This window comes from Schistosoma mansoni, chromosome W, assembly GCF_000237925.1.
Source record: "Schistosoma mansoni strain Puerto Rico chromosome W, complete genome".
Lineage (NCBI taxonomy): Eukaryota > Metazoa > Platyhelminthes > Trematoda > Strigeidida > Schistosomatidae > Schistosoma > Schistosoma mansoni.
Window position 1 is genome coordinate 27,622,804 of NC_031502.1, and position 21,152 is coordinate 27,643,955.

A 21,152-nucleotide genomic window follows, 5' to 3' on the forward strand; every position below is an offset into this window, starting at 1 on the left:
CATTCACATTATGACTCACCTCACACTTGCCAAAGGGTAATTTACTTAGATGCTCGCAGATACTCCAAAAGTCTAGTACTTTCTTCTTATGATTAGACTGTAAGAAGAACAGAATTTTTAAAAAACCTAGTTATTACTAGATACCGTATTGAGCAGTAAAAATAAATAGCCTTATTAATAAGAGTTTATGTACACGAAATTCATACTAAAAAAAATTTTGTATGAACACCAAAAGATGAGTCGCAAGACAATTCGTTAAATTAATTAAACCTGTTACCCCTTATGAAGCACAGATCGCCAAGCAAAAAAATCTCCAACCAACTCTGTCTTGAACTTTTATTTCTGGTTGTTGCTAAGTGTTATTCATCATTTAGATGTTTTCTTCCAATTCCTCAAGTCATGTTTTTGATCTGCTATTTTTTCATTTAACTTTGAGGATTCCAAGTTAAGGCTTGCTTTGTGATGCAACTTGATTTTCGTAATGTACGACTTTTCAATGCAGTCCCTCATACAAGTTCCATACAATGATGTCGAGTTTCTTAGCATCCCAAAGGAAACTGTGTCAAACCTTTGCAGATTCGTTTGACGAATTGTCCAGTACTTCTTCAGCTTCGGACTTAGCTCAGGCAACGTCAAGTGGTTTCCGGTTAACATTTTTCAGCAAGGTCGTTGTTTACAGGATGAGGTTGCTAACCCTATGCCTAACTCTCCCCATTTACCTGGGGCTTGTGACCGGTAGTAACCCTATGAGAGCTCCAGGTGGTGGTGTCCTGAAGTCACATCAGCTCCTCACTTATTCTTAAATCCAAATGAATTTTTATTAATGCACATGTGGTCAATCTGGTTCTCCCAAGCTATCCCTTCTTTATTTGTTTTGAACGATCCTTTAATGATCGTAGCCTTTGAAACATCTCAGCTTTCACAACGCAGCGTTATAACTTTTCTATATGAAGATCCTTCAACTCTCAGAGTACGGTTTAAACGGTTTGAATTATTTTTTCTGACTAGTGTTTTTTCATTAGAGTGGTTCATTTTTACTGGATGAGGTTGCTAACCCTGTACCCAACCCTCCTTTACCCGGGTTTGGAACTGCATTTTACAATTCACGATAAAAAGAAGCACCGCACCGTTTTTGAGTAACCAGTACCTTTAGACTTATTTTTAATGTATCACATATACCTTGACGAAATATGCAATATATTACTGAACATTAACCCGTCTAGTGTGGTACTATTAAAAGTGACAAGACGTGACATCGAACAAAAGAGCAAATAGAAATACCAATTGAAAATGACGTAATCTTTTAACATTACGTCTTCTGCAGCATCCCGACCGTTGCTGCTACCTTGACGTGGTGGTCGGGCTTGCCTATCGTGATGATTCAATCGAGCTATACTGGCTGGAACAATCGTTCCTCAAGGTCCTACCATGCCAGACAGGTCGTTTGAAGAGCGGTGAGACTAAAAGCAGCAAACCCAAGGTCCGAAGGCGAAGTCGTACTGCTGACTGTACAGAGGTGTGACAGCAGTAAGGTGTTTCCTTCAGACAACCAACACAACAGCGATGCTGCCTTCCCACAAGGAGGGGTGGGGTTAGAAAAGGTCGACCCTAAAAATGCACACCTCGCCTTATCCCACGGATATCCGTCTCCGGCGGTAAGGTCCTTTGAAGAACGGAGCTAACACAAAAACTACCCACAAAAGGGTCATGTGTGACCGACCTCAACCAGTTGTCCCTTGGGCACTGCGGTCACGCTCTCAGGTCATTAAGACCACTTCTAACCCAATTTCCTTTTCAGGTACCCCTAGAAGAACTCTTCCACGGTGTGGGCAACCGGGAAGTGATAACTGCCCCCATACCTCTAACATCACTCAAGACCACTGTATTCATAATCAATCTCCTTCTTCAATTCCTACTGTTCCTTCTACCTTGACTTTCAACACTAAACTTCCTCTCTCGGTTTCCTCCTCAAGTGTCACCATGGCCAACGATTCTAGTGCGCGAAACGCTATCCCAGGTCTACTAAAACCTCGCTCCAAACTACACATTGGAGCCTTCAACGTACGTACTTTAAGTCAAATCGGTCAACAGGCCTCCTTAGCTAAAACCCTAGAATCTCGTACCATTGATGTATGCTGTGTCTCCGAAACACGCATACAGGATCCTAGTGTGGTCATTCACTTGACCTCACCTCGCCAAAATGGAGAGCCAACGAAATACACCCTCCGTGTATCTGGCGACCCGTTGGCTAGTTCTCGTGGACTTGCAGGTGTAGGCATAGCACTAAGTACAAGGGCAGAACAGGCACTACTAGAATGGATCCCCGTTAACAGTCGCCTGTGTGCTGTCCGGTTAAATGGTTCCGTAAGAACTCGGAAGGATAGGGACACACGTCGTTGCCTTTTCGTCGTTTCTGCCTACGCTCCCACTGACTGCAGCCATGATGAAGTGTAAGATGACTTTTACAGAAAACTCTCTGAGCTTCTTCAGAAAGCTAAGCGCTCAGACATAGTAGTCGTAGCGGGCGACTTTAATGCCCAGGTAGGTAGCTTAAATCAAACAGAAAGACATTTAGGTGGATGTTTTAGTATTCCGCCTCAACGAACCGATAATGGTGATCGTCTGTTGCAACTATGCTCAGACAATCGTTTATTTTTAGCAAGCACTAATTTTAAGCATAAGGAGAGACATCGTCTAACATGGCGACCACCTGCACGAAACCAACGATGGACTCAAATAGACCATATTGTCATCAGTCATCGTTGGAGAGGCTCAATAGAAGATTGTCGCTCGTATTGGAATACTTGTTTAGACTCTGATCACGCTTTAATACGAGCGCGCATTTGGCTGTGCCTCAATGGACGCAGGAAAAGTACACTAAGAAGACCCATTAGGATTGAACTGGAGGACGAGAAAGCCAAATGCGAATTCCAGAAACAACTGAGTTCACATCTAGGTAGTTCTGTAAACGAGACTGACCCAGATGCTGCTTGGAAAGACACACGAGCAGCTGTGGAAACAGCAGTAACATCTATTAGTTATTCAAACCACAAGGCTCCAAAAAACCAGTGGATTTCTTCTAAGTCTATTTCACTGATGGATTCGCGTAAACTCATCCCATCAGGCTCTGAACACGATGAAGAGCGTAAACAAATTAGATCTAGGTTAACTAAAAGCCTAAGGAACGATCGTGAGCAGTGGTGGGCAACGAAAGCAAAAGAGATGGAAAAGGCAGCGGCTGTAGGCAACACCAGGCAACTATTCAGACTAATAAAAGAAACCGGAATTAAGAAGTCAAGTGTAAGTGAGACAATCTCGGAAAAAGACGGAACCCCTCTCTGCTCTCAACCCAAACGTTTAGAACGATGGGTGGAACACTTTAAGAAGCAGTTTAGCTGGCCTTCAGCTACTGCACAACTACCCACTATTCCCAGAAAACCTGAATGGAACATTGAAGTAGCCCCCCCAACCCTACTTGAAGTTCAAAAGGCCATAAGTAATCTGAAACGAGGAAGAGCAGCTGGTCCAGATGGATTGGCTCCAGAGGTCTTTAAATATAGTGGTCCGATTTTAGCGATTAGGTTGACTAATATTCTGGCTAAAATCTGGGAGACGGACGTAATCCCATCTGACTGGTCACAATCTCTGATTGTCCCAATATATAAGAAGGGCCCAAAATCATCCTGTGATAACCATAGAGGGATTAGTCTGACTAACATAGCATCTAAAATACTAGCCTCAATAATTATCGGGCGCCTAACTAAGACTCGTGAACTGCAAACACGAGAAAATCAGGCTGGCTTCAGACTTGGTCGTGGCTGTATCGACCACATATTCACCATTCGTCAAGTTTTAGAGCACAGACATGCTTATCGGCGTCCGACAATGATAGTTTTTCTTGACTTGAAAGCAGCATTTGACTCTGTAGACCGAGAGGTTCTGTGGCAGTGTCTGTCATTGATAGGTGTACCTGAGAAGTACATAAACCTTGTGAAGGCTCTTTACTCGAACACTACCAGTCGAGTGAGAGCTTATGGCGAACTGTCATATGATTTTACAACCTCAAGTGGTGTCCGTCAAGGCTGTCCACTATCCTCATTTTTGTTTAACTTCATTATAGACCTGTTGCTGGAAATAACACTCTCGCCGACTGAATTTTCAGGAATTGATCTTCTACCAGGAGGTTCACTTATCGACTTAGAATACGCAGATGACATAGTCCTGTTTGGTGAAGACGCTGACAAAATGCAGAGTCTTCTGTTAGAACTGAGTAATAATGCCAGGATGTTTGGGATGCGTTTCTCCCCATCCAAATGTAAATTTTTACTCCAGGACTGGCCTGCGTCAACACCTGAACTAAGGATAGGGAGTGAAGTAGTCGAACGCGTCGACAACTTCACTTATCTTGGAAGTCTGATCAGCCCTAATGGGTTGGTGTCTGACGAAATCTCAGCACGGATTCAAAAAGCTCGTTTGGCTTTTGCCAACTTACGTCACCTATGGCGAAGACGAGATATCCGTCTATCAATTAAGGGACGAGTATACTGCGCAGCAGTTCGCTCTGTTCTACTTTACGGCTGTGAAACATGGCCATTAAGAGTAGAAGATACTCGTAGGTTACTAGTATTTGACCACAGATGCCTTAGAAATATTGCTCGCATCTGCTGGGATAACCGGGTAAGTAATAGTGAGGTTAGACGCAGGGTATTAGGGAACGATGGTAAATCAGTTGATGAGGTTGCAAATCTTCATCGACTGAGATGGTTGGGCCATGTGTTACGTATGCCTGAACACCGATTACCACGACGCGCTATGATGACTAGTATTGGGGACGGTTGGAAGAGAGTTAGGGGCGGCCAAACCAAAACATGGCATCAGTGTTTGAAGTCACTAACTTCTAGTCTGAGCCATGTTGGCAGATGCAGACTACTTGGTTGGGGTCCGCGTGACTATCGTAACCAATGGTTGGAGACTCTGGGTGACATGGCTCAGAATCGATCACAATGGCGTAAGTGTATACACTCTTTATCTTCCCTTAAACCTTGAGATTAAAATTGCTTCATAACTTTTTTCCTTCCTATACTATATCCTTATATACAACCTTTCTTTATATACTACCACTACTAAATTAATTACTTCTATGAATCCGGTGTTCATCTTGTTGTGCTAACGAGTTATGGCAACTTGGACCGATGCATATATGTGCCTGGTCCTACGTTGTCGCTGACTGACTGACTTCTGCAGCGTATTTCTAGGTCTATTTAAACTTTATGCCATTTTTACCCGTTATTTCCATACTTGACACAACACACAAGTATTTACGGTCTTTTTCAATATTTAAGTGTCAGCTTATATATAGCCACTACAGTATATTAAGGGTCTCCAGACTGTTATTTAGTAAACTGAGAGTAATACTAGAGACCAACCCAGTTACTCCCAGTCAATCAATTATTTGTAATCAACGAATGACCTGACACAAGTAAGCATCAGCACAGCGAAGTGAAATCGACAATGATAATAAGAAGGACAGCATATGGAATATAGTTGACAACGGCATGTATGAGTGAATATTGAAACGCAAGCTTTAGAGGGAGATAAAGAGTAAATGAAACTGGGATACTGAAATCAGTCTTGACCCAAGTTGTCTGAACTCGGAATACCCCCCTTCTTTCAAAAACCAGCGTTTAGCAGCCAAAACGTAGGACCATTGCATAGTATATTTTGCCCTTGATAGATAAGGAAGATATCTTGCCTATCTGATAGGTGGCGCAAGTTGGTAAAAGCGAAATGGGCTTTTTGGATCTGTCCAGTGATTTCGTCACTCACTAGTGCACCAAGGCTAATGGAACGTTTAAGATAATTGAAGTGGTCAACGTACTCGACAATTGTACACTTTTCTCAAAATGAGTATTGACGGACACCAGTCATAAGGAAGTACTCCAAATTTGGATGGAAATGCATATAGAAACATTTTTCCACTGTTAATCAAAGTATGTAGAAGACCTCGCGAGAAGTAGCAGTTGGGTCTCCAGATACTCGAAGGATAAATTGTTCCGGTCCCTTATATTGACAAGGTAAGCCCAGATGAAAGGCAGTACTTGGATCCTATATACGCGTTTTCAATAGGCATCATACATCGATGGCGCGAGATTCTACAATCCAAGCTACAGAAGCCTGTTGTCCTATCTGACACAAGGTTCGAATCATTAAGAGACGAGGGAGGGGTTTGGTCTGTAGCAAGATTATCTCCATTGCTGATAGAGGTATGACGGCGGTTGTCACTTCCCAGTTACCCACATCGCAGGACATCTCTTCTCAAGACACTTGAAAAAAGCTAAGTTAGTGGTGGAGTGTGACTGCAGAACCCAAAAGACAACTGCTTGAGGACAGTCGCCCACGATTTTTCAATGGGAAGTTTCTAATGTGTTATCTCCGCACTTCAAAACGCCTTACCGTTGGACAGGGAAATCCGTGGGGTAAGGTAGGGTGTGACGTATCTAGAGTCAACCTTTTCTAACCCCTCCTTTTCATTGTGAAAAGGCAACATCGCTTCAGACGCTGGTTGTTCTGAGAACACCTTACTGCCGTCATACCCTTCTAAGGTCAGTAGTACAACTTCACTCTCGGGCCTAAAGTTGTTGCCTTTAGTTTTAATGTCCTTGATCAGACCCGTCTGACATGATAAGACCTAAAGTGACATTTGTTCCAGCCAATATAACACAGCTGAGTCATCACGACTGGCAAGCATGACCATCGCGTCAAGGTAGCAGCTACGGTTTATTATTTATTTATTTATTTGGACACAAATATTGGTAGAAAGGGGCACAAGATATATATGCGCCACACAAAACACTGACGATGGGAAGAGAAAAAGAGGGTAAGGTGCATATTAAAAAAGGAAAAAAAAACAATAACAACCGGCAGCTACGGTCCGGTGGAAGCTATATATTTCCTGTACACAAACCGTAATTTCACAATTTGTTGATATATTATTAAGCTAAGTCGCTGTATGATTGCTTTATTAGGACTGAAGTCAAGTCCCTGAATGATCAGTGAAATTAAAATCATGGCATAAAAGTAGTAGATTATGTTTTCTGATGGAGTTTTGTTTTTTGAGCTGGATGGTTTGGTCGTGGAACTTTCATCGTTCTTCTGAACGAAATCACCAGCAGTAGTAGACTATGACTATTTCAACAACTCTTTTTTTCGAAGTCAAAATGATCAGTTTTGATACAGAAAATAACCATTTAGCGACGTAGAGAATAGATATACTCTCAAACAGACGTAAAACAAATTAGAAATAACTAAAATTATATACGATACCATTAGAAAAACTAAAATCAGTATGAGAAACTCTCAGCTACAATTAAGGCCATAGTACATTTACGTAAACACCTTGAAATCCCACTTACTTTAACTGACAGCTCACATATCAGAAACCCAAGTCGTTCTTCAAGTAGCTTTAGATCTACATCACCATTATTGACTCGAGGCCATCCAAAAAAAATATCTAATAAAGGAGGTAGAAAAATACGATTTACGAAAAGTAAGAGCAGCTTCTGAGAGACAGCAACAAAACAATTAATACATACTATGTATGTAAACATGAGGCTTAAACTTTACTTTCGTTCGTTTTTTAACCAAGTTTCTGATTTAATTTGACACTCCTTGAGATATTTTTGTCTATATTGATATTTCAACTAGGTAAGTTTTCCCTAGATGTAGTGATACGAAGTGTTACAAACCGATATGCTGTTTGCAGTAAAAGCTATACAATATATTGCTTTCGGCTACAAACTATCTCTAAGCTACATTTCCTTACTCCTTGCCCGAATTCACTGGTCGTTTACATTAACAATCAGTTGTAAACTCAGTTCGCTTATCGAGTACCAATAAAATGAACAGAACGCATGTACCAAAATGATTCAAACGTGACAAAAAACATTGCCGTTTAAAATACAAACACGCACAAAATAGACAGTATCTAGGTATTTTCCAGAGACATCTGTTCATATTTATTGTCAAGCAGCTTACTGGTCATCACAATCTCGAGGATACAAATACTGTTTTGTTCATCTATTGTGAAAGTTAAGAATGTGGTTAAGAAACAGGAGATCAGACGACTTTCGGTTAATCTTTCCCAATAAACGAGATTAAAGTCGAAAAAAAATAAAAAATCTTCAGTTCACACAAGGTATCCGCTGTAAATATTATATATACAAGTGTGTACTTGTGTAGTGAATGAGAACACAGGCGGGGACAACTAAATGTGTTTGAATACAAAATTATGGAATCTCAGTAAAATCTGAGAACCATACAGTAAATACTTCATTTGCAAAATGTCTATCAATTGTTTCAGACTTCATTGTTCCTTCATTTCCATATCAATTACTCCCTGTTCTTGTTCTCTTCCCTTTAATCTTGACCTGCCCCCAGGCATTACACTTTCGATTGATGATACATACTACTTATATCTGTTGACATTAGTAGAACACACCACACAATGTACACTTCCCAAAACTTTAAGCAGGAGATAGTACATAAGTAAAGATGTTTGATCTCTAAATTAAGAACTAATTTGAGCCTTGCCCCCAAACGCTCTGGTACAGTTGAGGGTGAGGATTCATTTCTCGAAATGCTCTCACATGGCCACGAGTATAAAGCCACTATCAGGGAAGTCATATTGCCTTCTCGCGGCGGGAGTGTCGTTTGCGAAAAAAGAATGTCCAGAGCTTTAAACAGGTTGTTGGATAAGGAGGGTTCACCTGTGAGCTGGAAAACCCTGAATTCAAATCAAAGGTGCACATGAGCCCCAGGATTTTGATGGAACAAGTGGCGTATAAACCTGATGTTGGTCACCGGCTACCATGACACTACATCTCCTAACGTCGCCCCACTGACTTGTGGATTAGACCTCTAAGGCGAAGGCTCGGGGAGTGGCCCCCTACGGGACCACATGCTTCTGTTTGGGTACCCGAGCAGAATTCAAGCCCCTACACAAATCGAATGATGAAGTGTAGCACATATATATTTGGAACCTTCTGGTACCAATGTTCACATGCTTACATAAATAAATAAATTTGAGTCCTGCCAATCTAAATGGTATTGCAAGCTTTTGTGGAAAGCTGGATGTAGTAGTATGATTTGAATATTTTTCTTCGGCCTCTTATTAACATTCCATATCTTACCGAAAGTTCCACTTGGTCAGACAGTTCTAGCAATTTGATTCACTAGTTTTTGCTTGTAATTATCAGAAAATAATTTCGCTGGATATCGTCTGTATTATCTACAATGTATATTCAAATAATAGAGATCAAGACTCAGCTAGACTATGATCTATGGACGACCTTTGGGCGATGCTGAATTGACCTTAAGAAATTCCAGTCGCTCACTAGGGTTGCAGATTGATGTGAAGAGCCAGAGCTCAGGGTTACGAATTGAAATTAGGGTTTTTATCACGAACTGACCAGCTATAATCCCGAAATGTTATTTAGTCATATGGACGAATGAATTCCACACTAAATTACAAGCGTCACTCTTTTAGAACTGACTGGTTCATCCAAAAGTCATAGTTCTGCCATATAAAGGTTCACAGAGAGGGAAATGTGGTACAAAGATGCAAACTTGCCTAGAATAGAGTGGACAGCAATGGATAACTCAACCAATGATCGAGAGATGGAGAAATTCGGATTTTCAATGAAATTCATCGAAGTTACCACCACTACGGAAAAAGCGTTATATAAATCCTCAAAAGAAAAGATAAGCGAAAAAAAATCGTTACTCTATTAAAGTGTTTGTGAATATTTCGAGTCCCATTCAGAAGCCAAGGAGAGATTTTCCATGCATGCACTTCACCTGCAACAATGAGTTACAACAATAAGCTTGCCCGTGAAAGTTGTGCAAGGCACAACAAACTGTGCGTTTGTACGGATCTCCTGACGTTGACTCTTATTTACGACATTTAAATCCCGAAAACATATTCTGGCAGTCGCCTCACATTTTTCGACGTTGTTATCATAGAAGACATCCGAGACATTTAAATCCTATATACATTCAAAAAGGACTAAAAGTGGAGAACTAACTTCGTTAGCTGCTAGAGACAAGAATGATTTAGGGAGTTGTACAGGAAAAGTCTCCCAAGTGAACAAACATTTATCCACAACCTGGCACGGAATATTTAAAATTAAAACATACCTCTTTCAGAGATTTGATGACTTCCGTGTACTCTTCGTAACAAACTTTGCTATTTTCTCTAATGCCAGAGACAAAAGCTACTCTCTATTTATACGTAGTCGAATAATAACTCGCGTACATGAACTTACCTCAGGTTCGTTAACATGACACTCACAAGATAAGAAAGAAGGCAAATTACTTTCACAATAAACGTTGACCTTTTTGGTCATTAGAGAGGTAAATTAGGTATCTAATAGGATCTTAAACACATAACTCCAGCAAGGATTTAAGTCAGTTGCAAGGTCAAATCAGTTTCAATATCCAATATCAATATTTCAAGCTATTTTCGACTAACTGATTTGTTTACGCTTGTGTCTTGTCGTTCGGCTTAAGATAAAGGTTTTTGATGACATTTAATGGGCACATTCTTGCGAGCACGCTATTTATAAAGGACTACGATATTTTTACTCAGAATATATTGGTCATTTAAATTACACATCAAGACCACTGCTTTTGCTTTCATTGAATTTATTTTAGTTGAGGTAATATACAAATTTCTGTTTTTGTTTGTGCTTAGTGCCTATAACATATCAAGCCTTAAAAGACACTTTTTCTAAAGATCAGTATTCGCTTCCTATGAGATCACAGAGTAAATCCATGGCGCAAGTAAAACACCATTGTGACGGACCTGTATGCTGTTTCCCTGTCGATGGTGCAATGCAATGTGACAACTGCAATAAGTGGTATCACAATCTGTGCACCGGACTCACCAGTTGCATATAAACGGCGCTGCAAGCCATAATCACTTTGGCTGTGCTAAGCAAGCTATTCTACAAAGTCTCTGCCGATTCTTGAGGCGTTTGAGTCGTTGAACATAACTAGAAAATTGCCCTCAGATAAACGGGAAGTAGAAAACAAGCAGAGTTCAGTTTTCCAGGAAGTAGCGAGCGTTATCGTAAACGCAGCTTTGGATTTGAATGAGATCATAGAGATGAACATAGCAGGCGAGTAGAAAAGCCAAGGACGAACAAATTACGTGTAGCATACAGGTTTTCACACCACGTCATCAGTTTTTGGAACCTGTTACCCGAAACAGTGCTGTCCGCACCTTCAATTGACTCATTCAAGAGTAGACTAGACACTCACAGAAGCATACTAGAAAAGGATTAACATAGGCCGTAGGCCTTCTGTCCTTGCTACACAAATCTGAACCGGAACCTGAGTTCGATCACCAGACTTCATCGGTCCTAATGATGCAGACAGATATTGGCGGTCTGTATATTTTAAATATAAATAAATTAAATTACCTTGGCGATCTGATTTTTTCAGCACTGCGGTCGAGGGCCTCAGGCCTTAACTTTTTCTCAAGATCTTACTTCTTGTTTACATCAAATATTTTTTTTCACAGTAGAGTGTTTGGCTTGTCCCACAATAACAATCACTATTTTGATACATTCTTCGCTATTATTGCTCAGGTTACCAGTGCAGCCACCATCAACTTCCTTGCAGACCAAAGCCTCAACTCCCACTGCCTCCAAGTTCAGTATTGCCTCAATAGAACTGCTGAAGATGCAAAGCCAATGGGTGTTAGGCTTCCAAAGCCTTTTGTATCTGGTGGCATTTAAACAAGTACATATCTTGTTGAACCAATTTCACACCACTCATATGACATTCCTTTCTCCACAAGAAAGGAAACAATTGGATATCCATATTTACAGGTACAACCGACCACTGCATATATATTTTATGGGGGCGAAATGGAAGAACATACACAAGATAATGATCAACTGAGGTGTGCCACCAAGCGGATTCAAATTTGCGAATCCAGGAATCAACTCGTTAGCACAATGTATTTATTCCAGTTCCGCTTGGATTTATATTGTATCGGTTGGTTTGTCTTCATTACATAACTGCGATGGTTACTCGGGCAAGGTTTATAATTTCATATGATGATTTCGTATTGTATTTATGATGCTTTATAGCATTTCGTGGTCATTCCTATACACAATAGCCTCATATCATATCACTCACGTCAGGTCGTATTCGAAATCATGTGTATTTGTGCCTTGTTAGGAGACATACAATGGAGAAGGCACTGGATGTACACAAGGTCTTGACTATATTTTTCACCGTATTACCTTAAGTAACATGTTAATAACGTTAGATAATAGGCCACCTAAATCAATACTTTACAAATTGGCCATCTCATCTCTACCTTCCGAACTTTAGTTACTCTGGTGTCGATCATTTTTACTAGTGTTTACCATCCGCCTTACGTTTACTGTTATCTCACACGGCAACCTATGATTCAGCTTTATTGTTATACGTATGTCCTTTTAATTTCTCACTCACTTTTATGATAACGATATGAACTTGTGTCAGTGTTCGAGTAAATTTGTTTTCAGTTTGCAGGAGGTTTGCTGGCCTTTTGATATTGATGATTTACACAACGATTGTGTGGGATGTCATCCCACAATCTGTACAAGTATACAACGAATTTGAAAGCAGTGATTATAAGATAGTAGCTTGTGTTCTTCCTATCTATCCCTCTTATAACCGACCAATTCAAAGAACCTGCCAATATAGAGACTATAGGCATCCTGACTGGGACATTTTGCTATCACTGATCAAAATCTCAGACTGGGATGAATTCTTCCCATGTAATAGTCTCATAGATGCCATCAACATATGCTATTTGATCGTTAACTCTTGTCTAGATTCCTGTGCACCAATTAAAACGTACAGGTTTAGTAAACCTTACGAATTATATATAGCAGCTAAATATCGTAATAAACTAAGACGCATACAGAAACGTTAAGTCTAACGACCTCATGGCAGTTGCACAAATAACAATAATTTTTAACCAAATCAGAGAGAAACATGGGTTAAAAACCATTAATGGAGAGCTATTAGCACTTAGTACTAGTTCAAAAGTGTAAAACCTAATTCTCCTTTTCAATAAACGTGCTAAACCAACTCAAAATGTTAATATTCCATGCATCTTGCATAAAAACACTTTAATGTACGACTCTAATAATATAGCAGACCCTTTCAATGGTAATTTACTCTCTCTACAGAATCAGGTTCTTATCCTGACTGTTGGTAAACCGCGTATATCATACCACGTTACAAATCTGAAGATAAGACTGACATGAACTATTATCGGCCGATAAATATTACTCCAGTTATCTTCACGATTATAGGAAATATTATTGGTGACGAACCGTCCAACTATTTACTGACTGAAAAATTTATCAATGATACGCAACACGGATTGCTTAAAAATCGATCCTGTATGACATGTCACTTTGACTTCTTTAATTTAGTCTATTCTCTTCGTAGTCAAGGATATCTAGTATTAGTGCTATACCCGGACATTTCTGAAGCCTTTGACATAGTCAACCACCAACTTCTCATTAGGTAAACCCTCATCATATGGAGTGCAAAACCGTTTGCTTCCAGATGGAGAGGAAATTACGAGATTTGGTGGTGGATAGGACATACATTGAAGTAATCATCAAAGTGTATCACGAGGTAGGCGCTAACTTGGAATCCTGAAGGGAAAAGGAAAGAAGGATGATCGAGGAACACACTGAGTCGGGAATTGGAAGCAGACATGAAAAGGATTAATAGCAGCTATAAACAACTGGAAAGGATTGTCCAGGACAGAGTTCGATGAATAACCGTGTTGAGTGACCTATACTCCTCCATGATGGGTAACAGGAGTAAGTAAGTCAGTTAGTCAGTTGTAATTTTTATCATTGAGTACTCTTTCGTCGTCATGAATTTATGTTTGTCTACAGTTTATGACATTTAGTCATCATTTAAAAAGGTTGCATACTAAATATTTATAAGTTATGGAATCTTAAACGAAAATATTTGGTTCGTCACAGATTGACTCAACTAGGCCAGACATAATCGCAGTCACAGAAACATGGCTGACGCCGTCTATAGATAGTAGGGAACTTGATTTCGAGGGTTTTACATTGGTAAGGGCCGATAGAATACAAACGCGTAAAGGAGGGGGAGTAGCTCTATTCATTAGGAATGCTATTCCATTCACCATTATCGACAGTGTATCCCATGAGAGTGGGGCGTATGAATTAGTTTGCTGCCGCCTGAAATGCAGGGGACAAGAGTTACTACTTAGTTTGATCTATCGCAGTCCAAGCTATGAGGCAAACGAGGTCCTGCTAAGCAGTCTCAACACTTTATCACGAAGTGATCGATGTCTAATCTTAGGGGACTTCAATGCACCCATGGTGGACTGGGGAAATCTTCGGACTGAATCGTCAGCAAACTCCTTCGAACAGGAACTAGTTGATGCGATAATCACTTGTGCTCTAGTGCAACACGTGAAGGAAGCAACTAGGTACGACCCGGGTTCTGCATCATCCTTACTAGATCTTATATTGACTCATTATGAGGATGATGTTGCAAACCTGGATTACATGCCACCCCTAGGCAAAAGTGATCATGCAGTTTTAAGCTTTGACTTCCATATAACTGTCGATCACGAGTACGCTTCAGCTCAATCCAGACCTAACGTCTGGAAAGCAAACATAGCAGACATCATGAAATCAGCATCATTAGTAGATTGGAAATTAGATCCAGAGTCATCAATCGAAACGGCTTGGGACGTATTCCGGAATTTATACTTAAAAGTTACCACCCCCCACATCCCTTGGACTACACCTAAGAGACCGAGAAACTCCCCACCGTGGTTCAGTAGGGAGGTTCGCATCCTTCTCCGTAAAAGAAGGAAAATGTGGGACAGATTTAGGTTACTGGGGACTGACGAGGCGAAATCTCAGTATCAAAAGGCTCGAAATACCTGTGCCTCGACCCTCCGTAAGGCCAGAAAGCTGTACGAAGAGAAAATCGTAAGGGAATCCATAGAATGCCCTAAACGCTTGTATTCGTATATAAACCAAAGGACAAAAAGAAGAAGAAATGTTCCTTCATTATGGGGAGACAGTACTGCCACATCACTAGTGGAGGATGACTTTGGCAAAGCTCAAGTATTCTCTAAATACTTTAGCGATGTATACACCATAGAAACACCCTTCTCACCAGTCCATGAAAATCCACCCACACAAGCACTGGACAGCGTAACCATTGAAGAACTCGATGTTTTTGGTCTGCTAGTTAAGCTTGACATAGGTAAATCCACTGGACCCGATGAACTGCATCCTAGGTTACTAAAGGAATTAGCTAACTTTGTTGCGAACCCTTTAAGTGTATGTTTTAATCTATCCGTAACCCAGGGTCGTCTACCAAAAGACTGGAAGAACGCCATAGTAAGTCCAGTCTTCAAAACAGGTACAAAACATAAGCCTGAGAATTACCGACCAATTAGCCTAACTAGTGTGGTTGTTAAAATCTTAGAAAAGATTATTCGGAAGGAACTGTTAAAGTATCTCGATGAAAACCGGATCCTCTCCGAAAAGCAGCATGGTTTTAGAACAGGTTACTCTTGTCTCACAAACTTATTAGTCGCTCGTGAAAGCTGGTGCGCTCTTAAGGACCAAAAATTACCTATAGACGTAGCTTACATCGATTTCAGCAAAGCTTTCGACAAAGTTCCGCATAACCGGCTATTATATAAGCTAAGGAATGTCGGGATTGGAGGCAATCTATTGATGTGGATAAAAGACTTCCTGGTTGGGCGTCAACAAAGAGTAAGGGTGAACTCCAAGTTGTCTAGCTGGGAAACTGTGCTTAGTGGAGTCCCCCAGGGTACAGTTTTGGGGCCAGTGTTATTCCTCCTGTACGTAAATGATCTCCCTCGTCTACTATCGTCATCGGTCTTACTCTATGCTGATGATGTCAAGATATGGAGAGCGACACAAAGCAAGGGCGATAGCTTAGAACTTCAAAATGACCTGGAGAGATTATCTGAATGGTCCCAAACCTGGCAATTGCCGATAAACACTTCCAAGTGTATTGTGATGCATATTGGCCACCAGGGACAGATACATACACGATGAATAACACTGAGTTACCTATTGTTCAGGCACACAATGACTTAGGCGTCATCGTTAGTCAAGACTTAAAGACTACTGCACACTGCCGTGCAATAGCCGCCAAAGGTTTTAGGACTTTATGGTCCACACGCAGGGCTTTTAGGCATCTTGACGCTAAAACGTTTCTGACTTTGTATACAGTGTTCGTACACCCTAAACTTCAGTACTGCATACAAACAGCTAGCCCCTGCCTAAAAAAGACAGTGAACTCTTGGAAAGGGTTCAGAGAACAGCAACTAGGCTGATTCCCGGAATAGCGAAGCTCCCGTATGGTACTAGACTGACCAAGCTAAACCTATTCTCGCTGTCATATCGAAGAATCAGAGACGACTTGATTACAGTTTTCGAATTGCTTAATGACAAATTTGCACCTGATATGCCCTCATTTTTCTTGTCTTCCAAAATTGAAAATCTACGAGGACACTCCAAAAAGTTCACAAGCCCAGAACGAATTACTTGTCAGCTGAATACCGACTTTCCCATCGAATCATCAACGAGTGGAATTCATTACCTCAGCACGTGGTTGAGGCTCCATCTATCGACTCCTTCAAAAGAAAGTTGGATCAGCTGATAGACCATCATTGCCAGGACTAAATTAGGCCATCAAGCCTCCCGTCCTTTCCAAACTGAAACTGAAAAATTGGCGTTGATAGATTTTTCTGCCCGCTTTCTGGATTTATACAGGAATTGTGTAGAACATTACTGTAAGTGCCACTTAAGTTAGCCAAATACTCTTCTTAAGTAAAGCGATTCGTGTTTGTTATGAGCATGGTAACTAAAACATGTCGTAGATAATACTATTTTACGATGTCTCGTATAGGGTTAAAATATAAATTTCTGTTAACAGAATCCAAAATCACTGACTAAATCATAAACAGAGTGTTAATGCATGTTGACGAGTAATCGCTAAATAGTGGTTACCAGTTATTTCATTATTGTATGTAAACAGTGAACTGCTAACAATATTATGAACGTTGTAATTGGATTTTTCTCAAATTTCATATGACTAATTAAAGTTTGTGAGTCCCTTCGTTTGGTGCCTGAAGTTTGTTTGTTAATACCGAATAACTAGATGAAATTGTAGGAAGGTTAGAAAATGAGGAGCACTGTTTACAGCAAGTAAAACACTTACAGGTACATCCTATCAATTGCTATTTCATTTACTTATGGAATTTGATACTGATAACGAAGTTTAATCTTTTCTTTCACGATTGATTTGTTGTTTTTCAGAATTGCATTGAGCAAGCTATCCATACATTTTGTTATACAACTTATGACTTCTGTCAACTAATTGAAAGGCTCAAATCTTTGTAATAATCAAGTCTATGCAGGTGGACAACTTGACGAATTTCTTAATATGGAAGTTTATGCGGAGAAACAATCCACACATTGACGACAACTGTGTTTTGTATTGACTACTACCGCGTTTATTCACCTAATAAGTTATCTAAATATAATATAAATATAACAACTGTAGTTTTTCGCACTTTAAATCTTTTTAGTATGTGTATAGTCCAGTTCGGTACTAATACTACTTTCATAATAGACGTTGTCCGATAACGGTAAATTTATCGTTTGATTGCCTAGTCTGTAAGATCTTACGTGAAAATCGCATCACTATCTACACTGACCCATCGTATCGCGACAAATAACAATACTTAGTACTTCTGAAGAACACATTTATGCTTGGGATATAATAATATATTTAATGTGAATATAAATAAGTTAAACATAGTGAGCGCGTCTGCAACACTGAGTCATGCCATTCGATTGAATGAATATCTCCACGTTCACCACTTCCGACCTTCTCCAAGTGTTACATCTTTTTAGTTATTATATGCTTGACTCCGGAGACCATGTGATTAGGAAACAATGCCACTCCAATTATTCATCCGAATATACTGATCGTAAATAGGACTGCAGGAAGAGAAATGGCAGTCTTACCTAGTTATTGATTTTTAAGTGATAATTGTCTACTTTTTTCTCGACCACCATAGCGAAGTGTTCACCATACTTCTCAACTATCTGTTGTTTATGGATTTTCTGGCTTCTTTGAATTCGTATATACTCTTCACTCCGTCTGGGTAATGATGTTGTTGTATTATAATGGAAGTTATGCGTGTTATTTAACTTCCATCGGCTGCATGGTCTAAGTATGTGATGAGCTAATTAGTTTATTTATTTCGTAGTTGATTAAGCTTACCTGTAAGAGTTGGACTTTTTACATATGTCAGTAGTATATGACGACAAGTCATAAATGTTCGACAATTGCACTCGCAAGTGCCTGCATCTAGTTCATAACACCACAAAACTGTATTTAAATCGCATGTCCTTCAGCAGTTTACTTTCGCCGTGAATGTTATGCGTACGGGTGGTCTGAAAAGGGATGTAATTATGCATCCATACTTTTTGGAACTCCTTAAACACACCATCGAATTCAATCCAGTTTCCAAAACGCCTGCTCAGTATTATGCGTTGAAACGCCTCACTTAAGTCGACCGAAATGTCTCTGGAACATAAATCACTACAAACATTACTCGTTAATTACTAAAAAAAGCAGCTATCTCATGCGATAATACTTCAGTAACTGAAGTAAGGACTAAACATTTAGGAATTACGGGTTACTCGTCATATCGTCTTAATTCTCGCAGAAAACAACGATTCACACAAATTCAGAGTATCTTTTACTGATAATTTATACTGAATACGCAGTTTCGTGGACCCGTACAAATTTTAAACAAGGAGAGTGAGATTCAGTAGGGTAATTGGTATCCCAGGTCAAGTTACGAAGCAACAAAAGAGCCAAATTGTACAGTACAAAACAGAGTAAGCTAAATAAACGCTTTTGGCATTGATTTTGCGAATTTACTACAGCCAAAAACGACGCAAATACGAGAAAACCTGATATTCGTGCAACCCAGAGGACAACCAACCGACCCTTAACAAATCAAATACGGAATGACCGCCTCGTGTCAGGCCGTTCAAGGTCGCAAAAAGGAAACGGCGGGCAGGTTTGAAAACGCACTGACTTATTTACCTTGCCTGCACAAGCTAGTGGCTATCAGGATTCAGTAGCTGAGTGTTTGAAGCGAAGCGTACTGGGTTCCAGTCTCAGAGTGAACATCAACTCTGAGATGCAGGTAAATCCAGCTGACTTGTCCCAAATAAGACGAAATGCGCGTTCTGGATTCCGCTGGTAGCCACTATCCATCTTTGCCTGTTTTGTTGAAGAAATGGAATTGCTGAATAAACCTGCGGAACAACTTTTTCTTGATCACCATCGTTCATCACAAGTACCTTTGTGTTTGAGTTTGCTTGTAAAAATCCCTCAATTTATATATATATATATAGTATAACGATAACTCGTAGTTTTTACCCTTAAAGTAATGGTGTTAGTTCCAGCTAATTCACTTGCATATTCCGTTGACTTTTTGGTTCCAGAAGAAATTGCTACTATTCATTTTCCCCTCAATTTGAGTTCTTCCATGTACTCCTTTATTTGTTGGTTTTCACAGACTGTTTTAATTAACCTCTAAATTAGGTGATCGACGTATTGCTTATTCGGGTCTGAATCATTGTCTTTTTATTTAGGTTGCAACTTGTTAATATTCCTTAAAGACTTAATGGCTTTGTGCTTGATTCCATAAGGTCTATACGGAACTTTAAGCTATCAACTGATAACGGTTTGAATTGTTAAATCGCTACCTAAAAGAATTAGATCTCCGGATTGTGTGAAATATATGACTTCTCTATCAAGTAGTTTCTTCTAGCCATTTTTAGCAACTTATTTGCTTGATATGAAAGACTAGAGACATATCTGTAGCTTAAGGCTTTAAGGAATCCGAACTACATCCATTAGGACGTAATATCAAAACTGTTATGTTCTTTTATGTCATAGAGCTAGCCTTTCAAAATATTACTACTTGTTCAAGAGCGACCTCAGTTAATTCCCCATCGCTTTAACTATTGCTAAAAAGCACGACCAACATGGGAAGTTCAGAGAATAAAACTACTTAGAAAACAGGTGATTTGAACTGCAACAGTTATAGATTGTGCTCAATCTATCATAAAATGTCACGCAATCAACGTTTCTCCAGCAATTCGTCAGTATTGCATGCGACTATTTCTGTTTACATTGCATTCTTTCCTAATTCTGACGAAATACTTAGTGGAACTAATGTAAAAATAGTTCCCATGTGAAAGTTTACAACACAAATAATAAGCTAAAGCTTGTACGGAAGAAGAGAACATAGTTTACTTTGTCTGCAATGACTTTAGCGGTTCACCAACACCCGCGAATCGTAGAAACGTGGGAGACGCGTCTAAGGCTACTCACGTGCAATTGACAACAAGCAATGCAAAAATTTTAAACGTTTAAGTCAATAGGGTTGTACCATAAGGGTGCGATCGTCCAATTATATCAAGGTGACAGCAAACGGTTACTGTTTGACCTGTATTACCCAAATGTAGACGACGAACCACTTTATTTAGTCAATATTTGTACGGAACATGCAGAAGCTAGCCATATAAATGATTTGACATGTGTCCAACCCTATTAAAAATTCTAATATATCATATTACAAAATATTTGGTTTTAGCGAAGTTAATTTTATGCGCTCCTCCGTTTTCAATCAACTTTGAGACATAAATAACTAGTCGGCGATCCAAAACCGTTTAGGAAAGTACTGAAAAAAGAGCTGAAGTGGATAGGAATCAGATATTTTAACAAAAGAGATACAAAGCCCCATAAAAAACTCAAGTGTTTGTAATATTCGTTACAGATTTAAGCCAAGAGGGCACAGTATTCAATCCAAATAACGGTCTCGCGTAACTTGAAACAGCTGCAATAGCAGCTAAACCGCCTATCATGTTCATTGGGATCCCGGCCATTAACTATAAAATGGAAAGTATGGAACATACTAAGACAAACAAGTTAGGAGATCTCTCATCATC

At 39.8% G+C, this 21,152-nt stretch overlaps 1 protein-coding gene across 1 annotated transcript in view; it reads right to left on the minus strand.

The window, feature by feature from the left end:
* Nucleotides 1-21,152, minus strand: part of Smp_170080 (sodium/dicarboxylate cotransporter-related) — a gene marked incomplete at both ends in the record, with an annotated part of 94,546 nt that overhangs the window by 45,843 nt on the left and 27,551 nt on the right. The window contains 3 exons of the mRNA XM_018789206.1: nt 10,083-10,163; nt 10,195-10,278; nt 20,979-21,092. Of these exons, the coding sequence (XP_018654673.1) occupies nt 10,083-10,163; nt 10,195-10,278; nt 20,979-21,092 (279 nt within the window). The remainder of the gene's footprint in view (nt 1-10,082; nt 10,164-10,194; nt 10,279-20,978; nt 21,093-21,152) is intronic.